The sequence below is a fragment of the Hipposideros armiger genome, unplaced genomic scaffold, assembly GCF_001890085.2.
Source record: "Hipposideros armiger isolate ML-2016 unplaced genomic scaffold, ASM189008v1 scaffold_44, whole genome shotgun sequence".
Classification (NCBI taxonomy): domain Eukaryota; kingdom Metazoa; phylum Chordata; class Mammalia; order Chiroptera; family Hipposideridae; genus Hipposideros; species Hipposideros armiger.
Genome location: NW_017731394.1, coordinates 3,443,856 through 3,465,703, shown reverse-complemented (window position 1 = coordinate 3,465,703; position 21,848 = coordinate 3,443,856). Strand labels below are relative to the sequence as shown.

Below are 21,848 nucleotides of genomic sequence, written 5' to 3'. Positions count from 1 at the left end.
TGAGGCTGCTGTGTTATGTGTCGGGCAGAGAAGAGAAAGGTTGCTTTCTCTTGGTTTAAAAAATTTGTTTATAGGGTGATTCTGGAGTCTTGACAATGGCAAATCCTGAGCTTTACTCTTTAGATTCAGATGGGGGAACAAAAAAAGAGAAAACTTAATTTTTTATGAAGTAACTGCACAACATTAGGGCTTTGATAAACAAACAGAAGGTAAAATTAGAGACAAAACATCACGAAACCAGCTAAAGTGCCTTTAAAAAGGTGGGTCAAATCAGGGAAGTAAAAAAAATTAGTCCAAAAGTTGTGACTAATAAACATTTGTGAGTAGCTTATCAGCCCCAAATTGACTTCTCAGCATTGTTATCCTTTCCAGAAAAACAAAACAAACATAATGAAAAAGAATTTAAAATATGTCATTATGAACTGATTCATAAGTTGATTCACAAACTGTCTCAAATCACTTTTAGTCTCAAAACACCCGCGTAGATGGACAAGAGAATTCTTCCTAGCCACTTTTCAAAATGTTGTTCCAAACCCATTATTTCCTTAGTCCCCTGTAGTTATCATTGGGTGAAGATATTGGTGGTAGATATATGATATCTACCATTTGCTGGCATCAATGTGGGGGTCCAAATATTTGGTTATTTTCTATAAGATTTAGGTTTGTTTTCCTTCTAGGAAATTTGTCATGAGTTCCAACGCAATAGGGAAACATCACAAAAACTGGCTGTGGCGGCTTACCTCATAATTTCTCAACAAACCTCAATTATTTGCAGAGCAGCCTATCATCTATAAAAAGAAAAAGAAAAACAACGAAAAAAGCTTTATTGTTTTCCTCATGAGTATACCCATGAACTGGAAAAATCTTCCTGGGGGGGAATTCTTTCAAAATGAAGAGGAACCCAAAGCATTCTGGGATTCTCCAAACTCTGAAATGCCCAAATTGGACTAGGCACTCATTTCAAAAAATAGCTTTAAAAAAATTAAAGCAAATTTTAATGAGAAGGCCATCTTTTGTTTATGTAGTACCAACTCTGATAAGGCGAATCTACTTTATAGCCACTGCGCTAATGATCTGTCCTCCTGAAGTCTTTGTGGGGAGGTAGATGATCTTTTTAGCAGACGAAGGATTTGAAGCATAGGGTGCAGTGCACTGGTCCCCATCCAATTCAAAACTAGAAGCTAGAATCCCACATTCCCCCATTGTTTACAGCCTCTCAGACATGGCTCTTTCCACGGGGCTTGGTGAGATTCGATATGATCAATTGATGTGCTCTCGTTATACCATCGTGCCTCATTATCATGTTCTCTCAAAGGACTTCCTTTTTCAGGTAAGGCCCGCCCTTCGCTCTTTTCCAAAGAGAATCCTCGGTAATGTAAAGTACAGAGTAGGGAATATAGTCAAGAATATTGGAATAGCGATGTATAGTGCCAGGCGGGTACTAGACTTATTAACGGGATCACTTCGTAAATTATATAAATGTCTAACCTGAAACTGTACACCTGAAACTAATGTAAAATAATATTGAATGTTAACTCTAATTGAAAAAAAATTTTTAAATGTAACAAAAAAAAAAAAGAGAGAGAGAGAGAGATCCCTGATTGACTGTCACTTGACGTAAGCTCTTTCTTTTCTTGGTGGTTGTGTATGTTTGTGAATGGGGGTGAAAGAGAAATAGATTTTCTACTTAATTACAGGAGAAATATATACTTGTTAAAATAATTAAACAGTACAGAGAAATGTAAAATTAAAAAAAGAACATTGTTTTTTCTGACCAATCCTGGTTCCCAGCAGTCAACAATTTCGTGAGTATCCTTCCAGACTTTTTTCTATGGTGTGCAAACCTAAGTTGTTTATATGTAATTATTTTTAATCCATCAGGTTCTCAAATGGGTTCAATTTTGTTCCCCATTTCCACCCCGGGGAACTTTTGGCAATGTCTGGAAACAGTAGTCGTAATTGCAGGGGGAGGGCGCTACTGGCACCTAGTGGGCAGAGGTCAGGGAGGCTGCTAAACATCCCACAGTACACAGGACAGCCCCACAGCAAAAAACTATGGCTCAGATGTCAGCCGTGCCAAGGTTGAGAAACCGTATATATTTTTAAAAAGTAGGTTGAAGTATACGTACAGTTTCCCAACTTGTTTTCAGTTCCCATATCATGGATATTTTTTCCCGGTCAGTCCCCATTGGTCTGCCTCATTTGAAGAAATAATTACTGCATATCCCATTGGGTGCATGTATGTGTAATCATATATTCATCCAATCCCATAAGATGGACTTGTTATCATGTTGGATTTTTTACTATTATGAAGAGAGCTGCAATGACTATTCTAACGTATATTCACATGTAGAAGTATTTTTGTAACACAAATGCCAAGTGGTTGAGGGTACACATATTGAAACTTTTGAGAGCAGTTGCCAAAGTGGTCACTGAAAAGTTTTACCAGTTTTCAAAATGTTGTTTTGAAAATGAGCTGCCGTAAACACCCATCCTCAAAATAAGCATTAGAACTTGCATGTCAAAAGCTAGGGTCAAGCTGGAAATGTATCAATTTTATTTCTTTTTTTTTAATTAAAGTTTATTGGGGTGAGAATCGGTGTTCTGTGGGTCTGGGGGACATTCTTGAGTTCAGACTCTGTGGGGTAGTAGATAAAGAATAAAAAACAATCAGCACAGGTTGTCCTAGTTCAGTCGGTGAGAGGGTGTGAGAACCGCCCCAAATCCAGCTTGTAAGTGGTGCTACCCTCAGCCTTCCCCTTAAGTTGTTTCCCAAGAAAGAACAACATTACCCTGCTCCCAGGTGACCTCCTCTGAGAGCAAAAAAAAAAAAGGGGGGAGTAGCCCCCTCTTCAGCCTTCAAAAGGCCAAGCCAGCACCCTCAGTGACCCCAGCCTCCTCGGGCCACCGTGTAAGAAACTGGGGCCCCTTTTTTCCTCTGAAGTTTCCTGTTTCTTTGTCTGGAACACAAGGACAAAATAAGTTCTCGAGTATGTGGTCAGAATCTTGTTTTGAAAAAGGGGAGCGCGAGGCACTCATTGCCCTGCTCCAGTTTCCATGTTGCCTTTGTTCCTCTGGCCCAGTTGAGGACGCTGGCTTTCCCCCTGCATCCTAATGAAAGCCGGTGAAACGGGCTGGATCTGGGGGCACAATGCTCGCCCTGCAGGCTCTGATGTGCCTTTGAACACAACAAACCGGCTTCCACCAATTAAAGGAAAATGGTGAATCTGGATTCCTTTGGGTTTTGGAGCATCAGAGGGTTTCTCGCCTGTCCCAAGGGCTAGGAAGAAAAGAGCCCAGGATGAGAGACACACTTTATACTTTCGCTTCAAAGAGGCAACCCATGCTTCTCAGCAGAATAAGCAGTTTAGGGAACTTGGTGGCTTTCACAGAAACATTAACACTGATGCTGTGAGAATGTGCTGAGACCGCCCCCTCAGTGGGTTGCCATCACCTTCCCCATCCCGGATCAATAATACGCTGGGGACTTGGTGAGATTAACGTACATTGTTGTAAGGTCTCTCAGGTGGGGCACTGTCAAAATGAAATTGTTTGCTGGCTTGTTTGTTCTAGAGTCCCCTCTTCTTCATATATGGAAGACAGGTGCACCGTTGTTCACAGTGGTGGGAAGAGCTTGGGCCTGTGGTCAGAAAGACCTTGGTTTAGCTCTGCGCCTGCACTTTACCAGCCAGGTGGTCTTGAACAAGTCCTTTAACTTCCAGGAGCCTCAGTTTCCCCATTTATAGAGTTCAGAAAAATAATACCAACTATGCCTCAGAATGTTTGTGGGGATGGAATGAAATAATCCACGTAAGTCACTGAGTTGAATGATAGGAGCCATTACTCTGGCTTCCCTGTTATGGCCATCAAAACGTTTGGCAGAAAGCAGGAGACTCTCCACATAAGGTGTTAGGGCGACGGTGCTGGTTTCTACAAGCTAGACGATTCCAACAAACCGCCTGGGTTCCAGGGCTTAAGAAAATGGCTCCATGAGCTTCTCAGTTTCCTCTGTGAGCTGCTCTTCCCAAATCATTGCCAGACACTAAGTATTGCCACCATTGCACCTGCGAACAGGCGAGAAAAATCTGGTTTTAAAAGGGCAAGTAGACACTGCCAATGTCATTGTCCTAAAGGAATTCTGGGTCCCAAGAGAAGACACCCACGTTGGGCATGATGGATGGGGAACCTTTGTAGCTGGGACAACCTAGCAAGCGGGCCGTTAGAAATGGTAAGTAGAGGAATGGCGAAAGGACCTGGAAACTCCAGAGCAGGTTGCCCAAGCATCAGTACCTGGTCAGCCTCCCTTTTTCTCATGGGGTTTTTCAGCAGTCACTCATTTAACATGCGGGGGGCTGTCGGTCAGTCCCCTGGTGGTCATAGAGGAAACCGGGGCTCCAGAGCATCACTTAACATATTTTATTAGAGAGACAGGACAAAAAGGAGAATGAGCAGTTTGGCTTGAGAGGGTATGGGGACGATAGGCATAATCCTGTGGAAAAGACTCCTGGGAAACCCATAGCTGTTAGCCTCCAGCACTTGATAGCTCAGAGCCTTCCGGGATTGGGGGAGCCCCAGGAAGACCATCAGCTAGCGATGGCTAACTTCTCACACACCTCCTTCCCCCTGAGCCTCCCGCCACCTCCGTCTCCCGAACATGGAAACGAATGTCTGACTCCCTTCTTGGTGTATGTACAGGGATGCTGTCCCATTTGGTTCTAGACCTGAACAGCAAAAGCTGTCACTGAACACAGTGGAAGGTGCCTTTGGATGGTTATCAAGGTGTTTGTGTGTTTGTTCCTGTGATTCAGGGGGAAAGTTTCATTTGGATCACTCCCTTCTTGGGTGAGCCTGGGTCTGCATAGACCACGCAACATTTTAGCCTTAACACTGCTGGGCTCCATGGGCCTGTGGCCTCTTAACCCAAGCATTGCTCTGTCTCATTCAGGGTAAGATGTCATACAAGGGGTGCATTTTGCTAGTCAGCAATTATTTGGGTTATGGATAGCATTTCAGCCAAATAACAAGAGGACAGGTGGGGCCACCTAATCACGCCCCAGTCTGACTCTCTCCAAGAGCTTGAGATGGAAAGGACCATTCCCACCATTGTTTTACCAAGAATGGGCTTCCACCTGCTGGCTCCTTGTCAGGGTCCTCTTGGCTTTTGCTTTGGCCAATGAGGTCGCTGAGGCAGAGTTTACCGCAGGAGGCAGATTTTGTTTTGGCTCTGGGTTAAGAGGTAATCCATTAGTGCTGGGGTGGGCTGTGTGCCCACCCAGGGAAGAGGGAGAGGGGAGCAGAGAGGAGGACATGAGAGCAAAGCAGAGTTAACTTCCGATAGAAAACATCCCTGCCAGCATGGACCCCAACACTGACTCCAGTCCCTTGACAAAGACGATGGAGCCCCCACTTTTCCTTAAAGGCTCCTGCTTTGTGGGACATTTGCTCCCTCACTCTGCTTCAGAAGATGAAAATTTCCTCTTTGCAAAGCGCAAGGCATTCTTGTTGGTATCCAAGTATTAACAACAACAGTAGTTCTTATTCTGCTGTTCTCACTATTGGCCAGGCTGTATGCTTTATGTGACATTCTTGTATTTAATTTTCACAACAGCCCCATGGGGTAGGTACTGTTACCTTCCCTGCTTTACAGATTTGTCCAGCCAGAGTTTTGGCGTGTCTGTTAGGTAGCAGAAGAAATAAGGCAGGGCTCTACAGTATATATTTTTTTCTCCTATTCGACAGAACTACAAAACAGTTCCAGTCTTCGCCTTTCTCAAGCGCCGAGGAGAATGTCACGTGCCATTTAGTGTCTGGCTATAACTTCCTCTAGTAAGGCCTTCGGTGATGGCGATGACAAGCATTACTAAGTGGGCAGTGAGAATTACTAATGTCCTAGGACTCATGTGTGCTCAGCAGCTCGGAACTCTTCAGCAGGGTCATTCTCTTTATTCTCAAGGCTACACAGAGCACAGTTGTTCAGTTCAGGCCATTTTCATGCTGAGCGTTCCTTATTATATTTTGAAAGGTTGACTGTAAATGCCACTGGGGGACATGTTCCCCAGTAACTTAGTGGTAGTCCCCATCCTCCACCACACTCCCAGGAGAAACCTTCTGAGAATTGGGGAAGCCCCAAGAAGGCTATAATCAAGCAGATCCCCTAGGTAGAGGACAGCGGAGTTTCTACCAGGTACATAGGTTCCACATCTACTCCATCCAATGGGGATGTGTCAGGGTGACTGTGGACAAAACCAAAACGACTAGGAATTTCTGAAGATTTTTTCAAAGGGGACCTGTCTCTTCAGCACAGGCAGTTTCAGTTGTCTAATTAACTAGGCCATCTAAACACCGGAAAAGTGGTATCCAAAAGACACAGTGTACCCAGGGCCAAGGACAATACTGATTAAGATCAAATAGCTAATTGTAAGCCTCAGCCTCCCAATTGCTGCTGGATGAATAAATAGCAGTGTGTGCAATCCAAGCATAATTTCACATGGATACTGTCTCTTTCACACCAGCCGGGGGCTGGAACAAAAACATCAGGGGCTCAGGATGCTATTGGCTGGAAAGGGATAAGAAAGGATTTTGGTGTCATTATTCCTGGTTGGGGAAGACCCTTGTGGAAATACAAGATGTTTGGTTTGGTCCAGAAGTACCAAACTCAAACATAAGCGGAACAGCAAAAAGGCAAGGAACAGAGGGAGCCCGTCCAGTGGTTTTTGTCTCTGGGTGTTGGTCTCATGTTAAGCCAGGTTTCCATAACGAACAAAGCCCCAGTGAGAAAGTTAATGCCTTTTCCAAACAGAACCGAAATTCTGTCATAAATTGCTTCCTTGATTTTAGTGACGCGTGAGAATGGGTGGGTACCAAGAGTAGGCTAAGAATTGAGACTCACACGCCTCCACTGCCCAGTGCCCAACACCAGCTAGATAATGGGGTAATGGATTTTGTTGACTTTGGGTCTGTTTTCTTTGCTGAAGGTTCTTAGATATTCTTACAGTTCTGACACGCAGCTCCTATTAAAGAGACCAAATGGTACCCAGGTGGCTGGATACTAAATATTTCATTAATATAAAGTTTGAGAAAAAAAAATGTATGCTTTTTCATGGGAGGTTTTTTAAATGACATCAAACTATTTCTGAAAGCAAGCAGGTATAAATAATTGTAATTAAAGGGAAACAAAATAATTTAGGAGCAGGGCAAGAAAGAGCGAAGGAGAATATTCAATAGGAGGAGAGAGTTCAATTTGCTTTAACATTTGCATCTGATGACGCGATCAACCTCAAATGGCCCTGGCTCTGAGCTTCCTGGCAGCAAAGGCAAAAAGAGAAATACTTTAGGTGGCATGGCTCTAATTGTATATGAAATGCAAGCGAACACACGTTCATTTGGAGATGCAAGTATTATGACCCCTTATCTAAAGATGGGTGCTGGGGAAATGTTTTTCACTTCAGTTTGGTAAATAACAGAAATTTAATCTTATTTTATACCAGATAGTTTTAAAAACTAGATCCTTCCACCATAATGAAGCTGGGCTTTATTACGCTTATACCATTACTGTGCACGCCGGCCTATGGTTTCCAGCCCTGTGCTCCTGCAATTTTGCCTAAGGGCTTTCTCTAGCTCTCAGAGCCCACCAGCTCGTATATGTGGGAAGACTGGAGGTGCCATGTTTATCCCATCATTTTTCAATAAACGATTGATGGCAGTTAGTAGGTAATAACTCATCTCCCTTACAACTTGGGTAGGGTGACACTGAGGCAGGCTCTACACTGTGTCCCGGCTTCCCAATGGCATTGAGCCCCCGTAACTCCCAGTGGTGACTTTCTTGATTATATGAACTTCCCTATCTTACTTCCCTCACACTGCTGTTGCTCTCTTCTGGGATTGCCACCTAAATAAACTACTTGCACTCAAGCCTCTCACAGCTTGCCCCTGGGGGAACCCAACCCTGAGACACTTCATGCAAGTATTTCTTTGAGGCGCTAACTTAATAGAAGGCTAGAGCTCAGGTCAGCTAGGTCACCATTTGGTTGTTTCTTTAAAATATTAGGTAAACCCTTGTCAATGCTGAATAATAGGTAGTATTTCAGAGTTGCATTGTCTGAAGGATTCTCAAATATAATCATCTGTATTATTGATTTTTTTTAAAATCCGGTGTGAGATCCAAAAACTGATATCTCAAACCTCTCTCTCTCCCCTCTGTGCATAAAAGCCAGCCCAGTTTTGTAGAGGGTGAGGTGGTGGAAGTGAATGGAGATTCCAGTGATGTTTGTGGAATCTCTATAATGCCTCCCAAAGGACTTGGAATCTTCTGAAAGACGTGGGCAAACTTTGCCATCAAGCATTTTTCAGACAAAGGGTAGAATGTGGCTGCTGTCACCACAGCGAAGCCTTACTGGGCCCCTGCTAACGGTCTCATCTTTCGTAATTGTTCCCTTGATTGGCTGGTCACACTGCATTCACTTCAACACATGCCCTGGGTTGAATGGTAATCTCTGCGTCAACAGTTCTGTCTAGTGCCACAGGGAGAACACACATGTGATGGGACTGGGAGCTTGAATTCTAACAAGCCTCCAGTGGTTATTCTTAGCGGGAACATCTATATTAGACCTCGTTCCATTTCACCCAGGCTTCGACCTGGAGAGTAAGAGGTTTGCTTTCAGAAAATACAGCAGGCTAAGTGGTGTCAACCCAGTTCAATCAATTGTACCTGATGAAATCTTTGTTGCAACTCAGACTACAGTTAAGTGCTGGAGGTGGCTCGTATTTGCTGAGACCACCCCCCCCCATTCAAATTCATTTAAGGTCCGCATGATTACCTTGACTTTATTGCTTGGTTAGGGTCCTATGTTCTGGTATAATTTTAGAAGCGCATTTAAGGAAGGCATAATCACTTAGGATAAATTGGTGCTAATGAAAAAAATGCATCTACAATACATATACATACATGTTTATATACACATATATGTATACATATACATACATGTATGCATATACATAATACACATACATGTATATATATCTTCCCCTGAAGACCTGAGGAATAAGTAATTGGAAGGAAGGCCCCAAACCATATTTTTATAAGTGCTTAAGTGAAACTGGGGAGAGCCTTGAGATGTCTCAAGCTTTAACTGACATCATTTCTATTTCTGGGTTTGAACTAAAAATTTCCATGTTACAGTTACAGAAAACATCTGCCTTATTCTGCTGGGCACAGAGGAGGCACTCATTAAATATATGGTGCAAGAAAATTAATCAATGAAATCAGTAGCCCACCGCACGTCACAGCCTTTCTCTACAGAAAGATGCACTGGACTTCCAGGGGCAAAGCAGTGATGGGATTCTTTGGTTCCTGGGGGCTTTTTATAGATCTTGTCTCCAAATTTTGTCTGTAGCTTTGAGACTGAAGCAAAAGGAAAAGACAAATGTGTTCATGGGAGTCTGGTGTATCATGTTGGCATGCAAGAGTTATTCACGAAAAGGTATCTTGTGAACAAGGATATACTGGTGGACAGCGCTATGATGGAAAGAGACGTCTGTTTTCTTGCCACAGCTGGGATCTGCCCCCTGAGTTGTGTGATTATTAGGGGCTGGGAGGTGAGTCCACGCCGTACATTAGAGTGTGGATACCTTTTGTCACATTCAATATAATTGATCTAATTAGAGGGCACAGAAAAAGTGCTATTTGTGTGCACCAAAGAGTCATTTTCCCTAAAAAGGTCTCCACATTTTCCTGATGTCTCCATCATCATCTCCTCCCTCAGAGCCCCCAGGATTCTGAGAGACATGCAGGGCTCAATGTCCTGGGCTGAGACTGCCTCTTGGAGGTCTTATCACCTCCCAGGAGTGCTACCACAGGAAAGCACGAGGTCCCTGATGCACAGGTTACTTGCTCTCCAAAGCAGACCCTGAGCCAAGCATTTGGGTCCAAATGATTCATTAAAGGAAGTACTCCCAGGACTAATCAACCAGTAAGGAGATTGGAGAAGCAAGGTAGGAAAGAGGAAGAAATCAATCAAGAGTGATTTCAACTGAACTCCCAACCTCAGCCAGATCCCGTGGGGTGCTAGGGACTGTACAAGACACATGGAGGAATAGGAGTTGGACTTTGGTCCTTCCGCACGCATTAGTCATTGGCTAGAGACAACCCTGGGGTGGCCACGATCCAGGTATTTATCAGCTCTTTGTATGGGCAAGATGGTACCCATGCCTGAGGGCAAGCCTCTGAAGGTGGCAGGTGCCAGCTCTCAGCAATCAAGCTCACATGTAGAAGCTGAGGTGGTAAAAGGATATGAAGGGACCTGAGTGGGGCACCCATAGTGATCACTACAAAGTTATCACAAAGCCATCGCATATCCTTCTGTAAAGTGGTATCACAGCAAACCACCTCACGCTGTTTGCCCTGAGGAAAACTGCAGACGAAGGTAGAGAAGGTCTTTCTTTAAATGTTTATATGAAACAGTAACTCAGAAAAAACTCACTCCCAAGTACAGTTCATGAAATAGCACATAAGGGCTCACTAAACTTAATGTGTTTCTGTTCCCAGACTGAGTCCCAAAAGTAACAGGGCAATGTACTATTTATTATGAATCATGCACTATTTTACTTAGCAAAGCAGGAGGCGGATGCTCCTTCGGGCCAGAGATGCAGATGTTTTCATTTCTCATTGGACTTTGTGTGAAAATATCCATCCCATTGAAGAGAAATGAAACACAAAGCCCTTAAAACTCAAATAGAAAAGAATCTCGAATCTGTTCAATGGGGAGATACAAAGGATTCTAAAAAGAGAAGCTGTCGGGGGAAGAAAAGAGATCATTTTGAAACCTAACCCTGGGGAGATAGATGCACATGGTCTGTGAGCCCAACAGGTAGATGTCTGAACCGAGAGAGGAAAGGATGGATGGAGGAAGCCTTAGAATTCTCTTCAAAGCATCAGAGGAGCGTGCTCAGCTTTGGAAAGTACAGGAAATAAATGCAGGGAAGAGAGAATAATGCCCGGTGGATGGTTTGGTACCAGGATACAATTTTTAACTTTTATCACACAGGATTAAAGGAGATGAGTGTACAGAGACTGTGCTTGGTACTCAGAAGTCCCAATCAGCATATTGGACCCAGGTCTGGAAGCCCATCATGGTTAACCGTTACCAAGAGGCCAGAAAATGGAGTAGAATATTGCCTATTATTCAAATACGGCCAGTAATGGACCTTTAGACTTCGTTGTGGGTTTTTCTTTAAGGTTTATGAATTTGGGGAATTGATTTTTAAATATAGTGGGGTGCTTTGTAAATAAAGGCAAGCAAGGGAAAAGGAGACTGTGTGTTAAACTACTCCTCAAAACCAGCCCAGAACAGGTAAGTGATATCCTGTTTACAGATGAGAAAAGCAAGGCCTAGAGAGATGAAGTAATTTTCTGAGGTCCTAGTTCATTAAGTGGAAGAATGAGGAAACTTCCACTCACCAACAAACATTTACTGAGTACCTACTGTGTGCTTGTTCTAAACACTGGAAGACCAAGTGATTATTTGAACCTGTATTTATCTAATCTGGGGGGGGGCATTCTTTTTCCACCAGAGTCTAGTGGCAAAACTCACTTAAATTTGAGTTCATGCAAATTTGGATTACTCTATGATTACTCATATGCAAGCTGGTAAACAGATTTGCATGGGGTGGAATGAGTATGGAAACAAACAAACAAAAAGTGTATGGAAGACCTAATGCTAGGTTTATATGCTTAGTAGGGAGGCCCCAAACCATTTTGCCTGATGCTTAACAATATAATAACAGAAACAACAAAACTGATAAACAGCAAACTTATGCTTACATTTTCTGGTTATAAAACTTGGGGGTGGGGAAAGTATAAAGAGGCAAAAATTATTCTTAAAGTTACAAGCCTGAGACAGTGACTATAATTATATTAAAGGATGTTTTTTCCAGTCCCTTTTATCCCCCTTTGACTGTTTAAATTTTTTTTCTTTTGGTTTTGGTTTTGAACAGTTTTTATATATTACATCGATGTGTGGTTTTCTTTATATTTCTCTGGCTTTGGACTTTGTAAACCTGTAGGTTGATGTCTTTCATCTGTTTTGGACATTTTCAGATATTATCTGTTTACATATTGGTTTTGCTCCGTTCACTCTCTCTTCTCCTTCTGGGATGTCAATTACTTATTAGCCTTCTCACTGCATCCCCAGAGCCCCTTACATTTTTTTGTACATTTTCCCCCTTTTAGTCCCTTGGGCTTCATTCTGATTTTTTTAAAAGTTATCTTTCAGTTGATTGATACTCTTAGGCTGTATCCGATTTGCTATTAAACTCATCTACTGAGTTTTTAATTTCTGTCATTGTAACTTTTCAGTTCTAGGTTTCTCCATAGGTCAGTTTTCAAGATTTTCAGTGTTCTACCTAAGTTCTTAATTGTATCTTTAATTTCCTTGAACATATTCAGTGTAATTATTTTTAAGTAGTGTCAAACAACTACATTATCTGGATCCTGTATAAGTCTATTTCTATTATCTGTATTTCTTTTGAATTTTAGCCATAGAGTCTTGGCTTCCATTGGACCCTAACTCAGTAGCATCACTCAGCTCTATCCTGGTAACATTCCATGAGCAATAACTTAAAACCAAATAACAATTTCCATTCTAAGATCTCATCAGGTTTAAGGAGCACTGTTGATTTCATTATAGCTTTTCTGGGGGTTGGAGTAAAGAAACATTACACGAAAAGTACATATGTGACCTGATGTCAGATATATCACATAATAAAAGAGTGTACATCTAAGAATTATAGAAATGTGGCAGAATTTCTCAGCCTTGGCAGACTTGTTTGTAATCCTGAGTCAGTTTCTCTTTAAGTCTTCTTCTAAAGCTTATTTAGTGAGAGACACAAAGGATTTGAAATGTCCTAAGGCTTTGTTACCTCCAAGGGCTCTAGAACCCTTCAAAGTTCCTGCTGGTTAAACCCACATTAAATGTACTAGAAATACAGCGATGAGAATCCTGCATATAGGAAATCATGGGGTGGCAGCCTGGTGGACCTTGGAAGTACTTACTATCAGGCTTACAGTTGAACTGATTTTTTTCTGCGGAGGCTCATTTTCTTTCAGCATTTCAGGACTGATCTTAAGTATCACCCAATCTTTCTTTGCCATGAGCCCTAGCAAGCAAAGCTCAACATGGATGAAGAACGACACTTGAATTACCCAAATCATAGCACTTTGTGATAGGCTAACTGGCCACAGATTCTAGTGCCTGCCAGAGCCTGGCAGCTAGTGGGGGTCATGGCCAAGTGAAGAACACAGCCCCCATCTAAGCAGAGAGCCACTTCTCAATGCCAGTTGATTGTTGCCATGCGGGAATACAGGCCCCGGGTTTCCAGATCTGAATTTTGTCAGGTGCTGATAATACCAATTTTTACGAGAAACCTCTTGATGTTTATGTTGGCCACTAATTCCATTTTCTGAAACTTGAGGTATAACCCAGCATGCTTTTGAGATGATTGCAGTCTGTGGGCTCCTGTCGGTTGCTTCTGGGCACAGGTTCAGCACTGACTGAGTCTGTACCATGAGAAGGCAGCCCCATCACTGAAGCAATAGGGAGTGCTCTCTCTGCCTTTCCTCCCACATCATGGAAGCATTCCTGGAAATACGAAGCTCTGGGGCTACCTGAGGCCACACGAAACTTTGTCAAGTACATTGTCCCCCCTATACCATATCGGGATTATTTTTTAAACAGCTCACTCAGTGAGGTCCTTTTTTTACACTTCAGGCAGGGTTTTGGAGTCACCCACCAGGGAAATGGCTCCTATCTCACAGCCCAGAAGCACAGAGTATCTCTGAGGTCCTCTGCCACCTGCTCTGCAGCCAATAATTTGGCTAATTTTAGCAACCTTGCCAAATTGCACATAGGAAATTATTGATTTTTAGCTCTCAAATGTTTTAAAAGTGTTATCTGAATGGAGATTCCTCTCTTGCCTGCAGGCAAGTTGCTTGAAAGGTAATTGGATAGTTATGGGAAGAAAAACATGTCAAATGCATAATTGTATTGCATGGAGACTGTTTTACAGGGATGAGCAGGGTCTTAGAAGAAATGATATAGAGGAGATGAGGGAGGCTGACAGAGTGATTGGTACCAAATTCAGCAACTAAAGGTTGAATTCTTCAGGGGACTTACACTGCTTCTTTAGCAAGTAATATTCAGTATTGTGCCATAGCCTATTTGAGGAAAATATGTTATCTATCTGATAGAGTGTTTCCAGGATATAGGTAATATCCTGTTCAGTGCTCAGAATAGCTGGTGATGCTATTTCTACTTCAAGTAGCTGTTTAACATGAGTTAGCGAATAGAAATACCTTTGTAATGAATATTGCTTAGTGTTTAGATGGAAAGTTATATTTGGACATCAAGGGAAATTTGTTGTATCTCTGAATTCGTATAGTTCTCTAGTATTCTTAACTATAACTTTTAACACACTTATGTTTCTGAAGATGAAAATAAATCTAAATAAAATTTTTTTCATATGTGCACTCTTGTTTCCAATCAGTTCTGCTTTCTGGGTACAACACAAATAGGAAATAGTCTGTTGGGCTGTCAGAAAAGTCATGATGTATTTTTTTTCTATGTTTTTCGTTGCAAAAATGCGTCATGAATTTTCCAACAACCCAATAGTTGAATTGCCCAAACTTTTGTGAACAAAGGAGATAATACAACACTGAAAAACAATAACCCTTGTATATTGATCATAAAATCTAGGTGAATTTTTTTGTGTGTGTGTGTCCAGGCCTGCCCAGCTCCTACACTTTGAGAAAGGAATGAACTTGATGATATGAGAGTCAGTTGTGGCATCAAATTTATTTACATAGAGAATGAAATGCTTTTTAAGTTAAGAGGAAACCATTTAAACAAGAGAAAGATATATCTAATCCATGCATTTTTCTATTACGAGTATTCTCTTGGTAATTGCATTGAGTTGCCATTGTTAGCAGGTTCCCTATCACTTGCATCTTTTTTTGTTTGTTTGTTTTGTTTTGTTTGTTTGTTTGTTTGTTTTAGCTGAGCCATCCTGCTACCTATTGGCAGCTCAGCGGCTGCTCAGCTCGGGCTGGACTCGAACCGCTGTTGCTCAGAGCTCAAACTCTTGAGCGAGCTCTTAACCAACTGAGCCACTCGGCCGGCCCCTCACTTGCATCTTTAATGCAATGAAACATGAAAGGATTTGATTCTAAAATGGAATGCTTCTGACTTCTAATAGCTCTTCTTTTATTTCACTTTTAGTGGTTGAAGAAAGAAACTGCTCAGACCCTGGGGGCCCAGTCAATGGGTACAAGAAAGTAACAGGAGGCCCTGGGCTCATCAACGGACGCTACGCAAAAATCGGCACCGCTGTGTCCTTCTTTTGTAACAACTCATATGTTCTTAGTGGCAATGAGAAGAGAACTTGCCAGCAGAATGGAGAGTGGTCAGGGAAACAGCCCATATGCCTGAAAGGTAACTTGCAAAGATTTCTGAAGTCTGTACGTAGAAGTAGTTGGAGTTGCTGGACGTCTTGGTCACTCCCACACGTGTTTTGAGTCCCTGGAAAATGCCTTTGTCTCTGAAGTTCTCACTGCACCCATATGTTAATCTTAGGTCGGAAACCATCCCTAAAAACATTTGCTTCTGCTTTGGACGGCCCATAGGATCGCTCATCCTACTCACCACATCTTGATGTGATCAAGAAGAGTGATGCAGTTATCCGAGCAGTTTAGGAAAGATGACAGGGCTGAGTTTTCTATATGCCAACCCACGGAAAGAACTGAAGCAATCCATATGCATTTCCATATGTAATAGCTACATTTATCTATTGTCTATACAATATTAAGTTAAAGAAATAAAAGGGCAAATAGACACATCAGGCTTGCCAACCTATATGGAGGAGGGTTTGAGATATTAAAAACATCTTAGAAGGACAGTAAACCCTTGAATATTCAAGGCGGAGTTCTAGGAACAGGTGAGTAGTGTACGTTCAGAGAAAGGGCTGATGGATATTGCCTGAAGTGGGGACAATTGCATGAAGCAAGTAGGATTGGAGCCAGCCTGGGAGGCTGGGGTGGGGGTGGGTTTGTAGAGGTGAAAAGGAGCTGGGACAGTATTCCAATCGGAAGACAAGGGAAAAGAGATGTAGGCAGGAGTGAAAGAATCATGTAAACTCACAGCAAGGCAACCTGGGAGCTAAATGTAAAACGGTGGTTCGGGACCAGAAAAAAGTGAAATGCATAGAGAAGTTCGGCCCTTAACCCTTGGCAGTGGGGATGCTAGTTTCTTACTGAATTGATTCACTGGTTGCTCCAGGTCAACAGCCTCTCTCTCTGGGGGGCAGGTCACAATGATCTGGCTGTTTCCAGGGAAGAAAAGCATGTCCTTGGCCTAGATTATCCAGATAATTGCCTCAATCCTCCACTTTTCCTTCTGGGTGTTTGTCAACAAGCCGAATCATGGGAAAGGGGATGAAAGAGAATGGTTTGTGAAAAGAATAAATCACTTTAGACTTCAGCCAGAAGCGACCTTCATCCCCACCAGGAAGACTCCGATTCTTGATTTCATTAAGTATGGAAACAGTGTTCCATATGTCCTTGGAAATTTTTGTCAACTCTTCTATTACAAGTTAATACAACCAAAGGCCCTTAGGTTGCTAATTAGGCGAAAGTTGGCTGCTTGACTGAGAAAGTGAGATGGGTCGGATTCCTTTTCACTTGTGAAGAAAGACTTCCACAAAATTAAACTGGACTTTGAGTTGCCCTCAAATGATTGTTCGGAGCTTTAATTGCAGAGAAGGGACATGGGGGAGTCAGTGACCCAAGATTTATAATCGGTGATTGACACTGCTGTCTGCTTTTAAATGAGAACCTTGTGATTCCCTATGTTGGGCTAGATTGTAGAACCCTCACTTTGACTTTTATTCCATTTTGATCAAGTTCCCTAAATACTGTTTATGAGAACAGGTAACCCTAGTCTATTAGTTGCCATTGTTTCAAATCACCCAGGTGGAGCAGCTTTTCAATCTGTGTCTACTTGGGTTCTTCAGAGGGGGTGTCAATTTAGATGAAAGGCACATGCTCTTTTGCTAAGGGAGCTGTCCAAGCGTGGCTGACACGTCCCACCTCTGAGAGCCTGGGGGATGTACCTGGTATCCAGAAAGGGTGTTCAGGTATGAATCTGAACTGAATGATGTGAACAGTTAATATGGAAAAAGATTATGCACCATTCTCTCTCTCTCCTCTCCCCCACCCCCACCCCCCTTTAGCTTGCCGAGAACCAAAGATCTCAGACCTGGTGCGACGGAGAGTTCTTCCAATGCAGGTTCAGTCAAGGTGAGGTTGAAACACCTGAACTCTGCTTTAAAAGCAAATGAATGTTCTCCTCCCCCCACCCCCATTCCCCATTTGTGTTTGGCCAAAGTCAGTCTGAGGTGCCTTGAGAACACTCAGTGCTGACTGGCCATGAAAGAATCAGGCTTGTTAGATGGTGGCTTGTTAGCCAGCTGTCTTTAGTCAAGAGGTAGCAACTGTTGGAAATGTACAGATTTCACTGGATCGTGGGAAAGTAGGTGGTTGGTGGGAAGCAAGACTTTAAGATGATATTTGAGGAACTGGATTTTAATACATAGAAATTCCTGAAATTTCAGTGTATTTATTATGGCAGCTTCTAGGGAGCTGGCATTTCTGCCAGATGCAGCCAGCTATGGAAAGATCCTCTTGGTAGTAACAGCCAGGTGAGGCAGGCTGATGGAGCCCAGGGGCCAGACATATATGACCTGCCCTGATGTGAGCACTGAGCCCTCAGGTGAATTGAGCCCAGCCTTTCTCCTGGAAAGACAGAGGGAGATCACCCGGTCGTGAGAGAAGAGGCCCATTTCTACGTCTCCTCCATTTATTTTGTAGAAAATACTGTTCTCATCTCATCTCCCACCATTCTCCCCCTCACTCTCTCCACTCTAGCCCCACAGGTCGCCTCGCTTTTCCTCTATCCCTCCAAGCACGAGTCTGCTTTGCACTTGTGTCTCCTTCTGTCTGGAGCCTGCTTCCATTGGCTTTCAACCAGGCTTAATCCTCACTTCCTTCAGTTCTCTGCTCAGTTTGTACCTGGCAGAGAGACCTTCCCCGACTGTCCTTTAAAAAGGAACTCCTCCGTCCCCACTGTGGCCGCCAGGCTGACTGCTTTACCCAGTGCTCTCTGGTCTTGACTGTGCTTCACTTTCCATCTCAGCATCCATCTGCACCTGCGTCTTACAGTTTTTTGGTTCATTTCTTCCATGCCCATCTCCCCACCCCAATCCACCAAAAAATTGTAAGAGTTAAGTGCAGAAACATTATCTGTTTGTTCATGCTGGAGCTCTAGTGCCTAGAATAGTGTCTGCCACAGAGTAGGCACCTAATAAATAGTTATTGAATGAAGGAATTGGACTGACAAACAAGAGTTCAAGACCATGTCTGTCTCTCTTTAGTGCTGGGTGTTCTTGAGCAGGTGCCTAAACTTGCTGAGCTTTTCGTTTCTTCATTTGAAAATATAAGGCTAATCATAATAACATCTGTCTCCGGGGGTGGTTGTAAGGATTAATGCAGCACTACCTTCCACTGAGTGTTTGCTGTGTGCCCTTCGTTCCCCTGAATGCTTTGCATGTATTGGCTCATGTAATCCTCACTACAACCTCTGAGGCGGGACTGCATATTACCATTGTATCACAGTTTTTGTTACAGATGGATAGATTGAGAATCAGAGAAGTAATTTGTGTGTTCAAGGTCGCATTGCTAGAAGAAGTGGCAAGGCCAGCAAGCAAGTCCCGGGTCTTCAGGGTCTGAGGTCTTCAGGGCCTGCTCCCTTATGCCAGCGCTAAGGCTATGCCAAGCACCTTGCCCACATGAACACGTGTCAGCAGATGTTGTTCTTAAAAATGGTAACAGTGAATCCTACTGACCAGAACTGACCTCAACCAAGTGACCTGAAATGTTCTGAACTCAGGATATTTATCAATCGCTTACCCTACCTCTGGCTATCTCATTCCATTTCTGTCTTTACATTTCAGGCAAGGCATTTACTTGGGAACAGGGGCAGTAGAATCCAGTTCCTACCCCCTTTCTGATCCTTGTGATTTATTCACCTGGGTCTGGACTCTGACTGAGATAAACCTGACACACCTGTTCTTCCCAAGAAGCCATCTTGTAGAGGAGGTCCTGGGCTGTTAAAAAAGCCCATTGGGCTTTGTATTTAAATTTTTTTCAATTACAGTTAACATTCAATATTTTTTTATATTAGCTTCAGGTGTATAACATAGTGGTTAGACACTTATATAATTTATGACATGATCCCCCTGGTTTAGTCTAGTACCCACCTAACACTATACATAGTTATTACAATATTATTGACTATATTCCCTATGCTATACTTTACATCCCTGTGACTATTTTGTAATTTCCAATTTGTACTTCTTAATCCCTTTCCCTTTCTCACCCACCCCCAAACCCCCCTCATCTGGCAACCATCAGTTCTCTGTATCTATGAGTCTGTTTCTGTTTTTTTTGTTGTTGTTGTAGTTCGTTTATTTTATTCTTTAGATTCCACATATAAGTGAAATATTATGGTATTTGTCTTTCTCATCTGACTTGTTTCACTTAGCATATTACCCTCTAGTTCCTTCCATGCTGTCACAAATGGTAAGATTTCACTCTTTTTTTATGGCTAATATTCTATTGTATATATGTACCACCTCTTCTTTATCCAATCATCTATTGATGGGCACTTAGGTGGCTTCCATATCTTGGCTATTATAAATAATGCTACGGTGAACATAGAGATGTATATATCTTTTCAAATTAGTGTTTGGATTTCTTCAGATAAATACCCAGGAGTGGAATTCCTGGTTCATAAGGCAGTTCTATTTTTAATTTTTTGAGGAACTTCCATACTGATTTCCATAGTGGCTGTACCAATTTGCAATCCCACCAACAGTGCATGAGGGTCCCCTTCTCCACATCCTTGCCAACACTTTATTGATGGCCATCATCCATGATAGGTGTTTCTTTGTCTTTGAATGTTTGGTAAAATCTACCTGTGAATCCATCTGATCCAGGATTTTTGTTTGTTGGGAGTTTTTTGATTACTGATTTGATTTTGATCATTGGCTTGTTGGGATTTCTTATTTCTTCTTGATTCAGTCTTGGAAGATTTTGTTTCTAGGAATTTATCCATTTCTTCCAGGTTGTCCAATTGGTTGTCATATAATTGTGATATTTTCTTATAATCTTTTGTGTTTGTGTGGTGTCAGTTATTGCGCTTTGCTTTTTTTTAAAGATTTTTATTGGGTAATTGGGGAAGAGGAACAGTGTTGGGGAATTTGGGAAGGGGAACAGTCAAGTTGTCCTTCAATCTTAGTTGTGGAGGGTGCAGCTAGCTCAGCTCCAAGTCCAGTCACCATCCAGCTGCCTGTCGGCAGCTCGCAGCTGCTCAGCTCAAGGTTCTGTGTTCAATCTTAGTTGTGGGTGGGCATATCCTACCATCCCATGCGGGAGTCGAACCAGCAACCTTGTTGTTAGGAGCACATGGTCTCACCAGCTGAGCCATTCTGCTACCTGTTGGCAGCTCAGTGGCAGCTCAGCTCGGGCGCAGCTCACCAGCCCATCTGGGAATTGAACTGGCTATGCTGTTAACCAACTGAGCCACTCATGGGCCAGGCTTCACATTTTTAAAGCAATTGTAATGGAATGTTAAGTGACAAGGTGCCAGATGTTGCATGCAAATGAGAAACCAAGCCTAAAACTTAGTCTTAAGGATAGTTCTGGAAGCCAGGCTGCTGGAGCAGGGATATGCCTATCTCCAGCAGCCAGCCTTACCCGGGAACTTCCAAAGGCAGTGTAGACCTTCAACAGACGAGCCAAAAGATGAGCTTGTTTGCAAGTTCAGAAGCTCCCTAAGCTGCAGACCTGATTCTAAACATGAAATAAAGATTTGTTGAATGAAATCAATATGGATGGAATATTTTTTCTGAGTAAAGCACCATAGAGACCCATGAAAGAGATTGCTTAAGAGGATATCAAATTGGTGCAGTGGAGACGCCAGGGTGGGAATCACGCCTGCTGAGTACTGCCTGGGGTACCCTCTTAGCTTCCTGTGTGCCCTCCAGCACTCCCACTTACCTCTCTGGGCTTCCTTTCTCCATTTATTGCACAGGGATGAGAACATTGATTTCTAAAGGAAATCTAACTTTTCAGTTAACAGTCATTATGTGGCTGACTGATATGACATGAACATGAGCTGTATAATATGCGTACATCTCCTCCAAGAATCCCTGAGTGGTCTCTGGGGGCTTCAACTCAGGACTCGTTTAAAAAGCCTTTTCACATTTACACACAATACTCCCTGTTTTTCCCAGTCAATGTGCCTTGAAAGAAAGTTCTATTCTCCGAGGTGTTCTAATTACATCTGCTAATTGCTAAATCAAATTACTGTATCAACACAGTTTAGTTCGAGATAATTACTGATATTGCCCCATTATGATAATGGTTAGAGAAAAAAAATATGCCTGGGTTTCTCTTATTCAAATTAACTTCCTTTCCTGTTTAATTTCACAATGCAATTGTTGTGTGTGTGTGCACGTGTAGTGTTTTGGGATAACGGATTTTATGTCAGATATTATCCTCTTTGGTTAAAATCCTGGGCAGCTGGAGGCATGCCAGAAATGGAAATGGAGGAACAGAGTGAAGGTTGACGTGTGCAAGAGAATTTGGAATTTGCTCAGCAGTAGAGTGGAACTCTGTGTGTGTGTGTGTGTGTGTGTGTGTGTGAGAGAGAGAGAGAGAGAGAGAGAGAGAGAGAGAGAGA

The 21,848-nt window shown here is 42.6% G+C and overlaps 1 protein-coding gene across 6 annotated transcripts in view; it reads left to right on the top strand.

Moving 5' to 3' along the window:
• PAMR1 (peptidase domain containing associated with muscle regeneration 1) overlaps positions 1-21,848 on the top strand; it is a 149,299-nt gene that overhangs the window by 123,583 nt on the left and 3,868 nt on the right. For all 6 annotated transcript variants that reach the window (XM_019639504.1, XM_019639503.1, XM_019639502.1 and 3 more), the window contains 2 exons: positions 15,270-15,482; positions 17,278-17,344. In XM_019639504.1, coding sequence (XP_019495049.1) covers positions 15,270-15,482; positions 17,278-17,344 — 280 coding nt within the window. The remainder of the gene's footprint in view (positions 1-15,269; positions 15,483-17,277; positions 17,345-21,848) is intronic.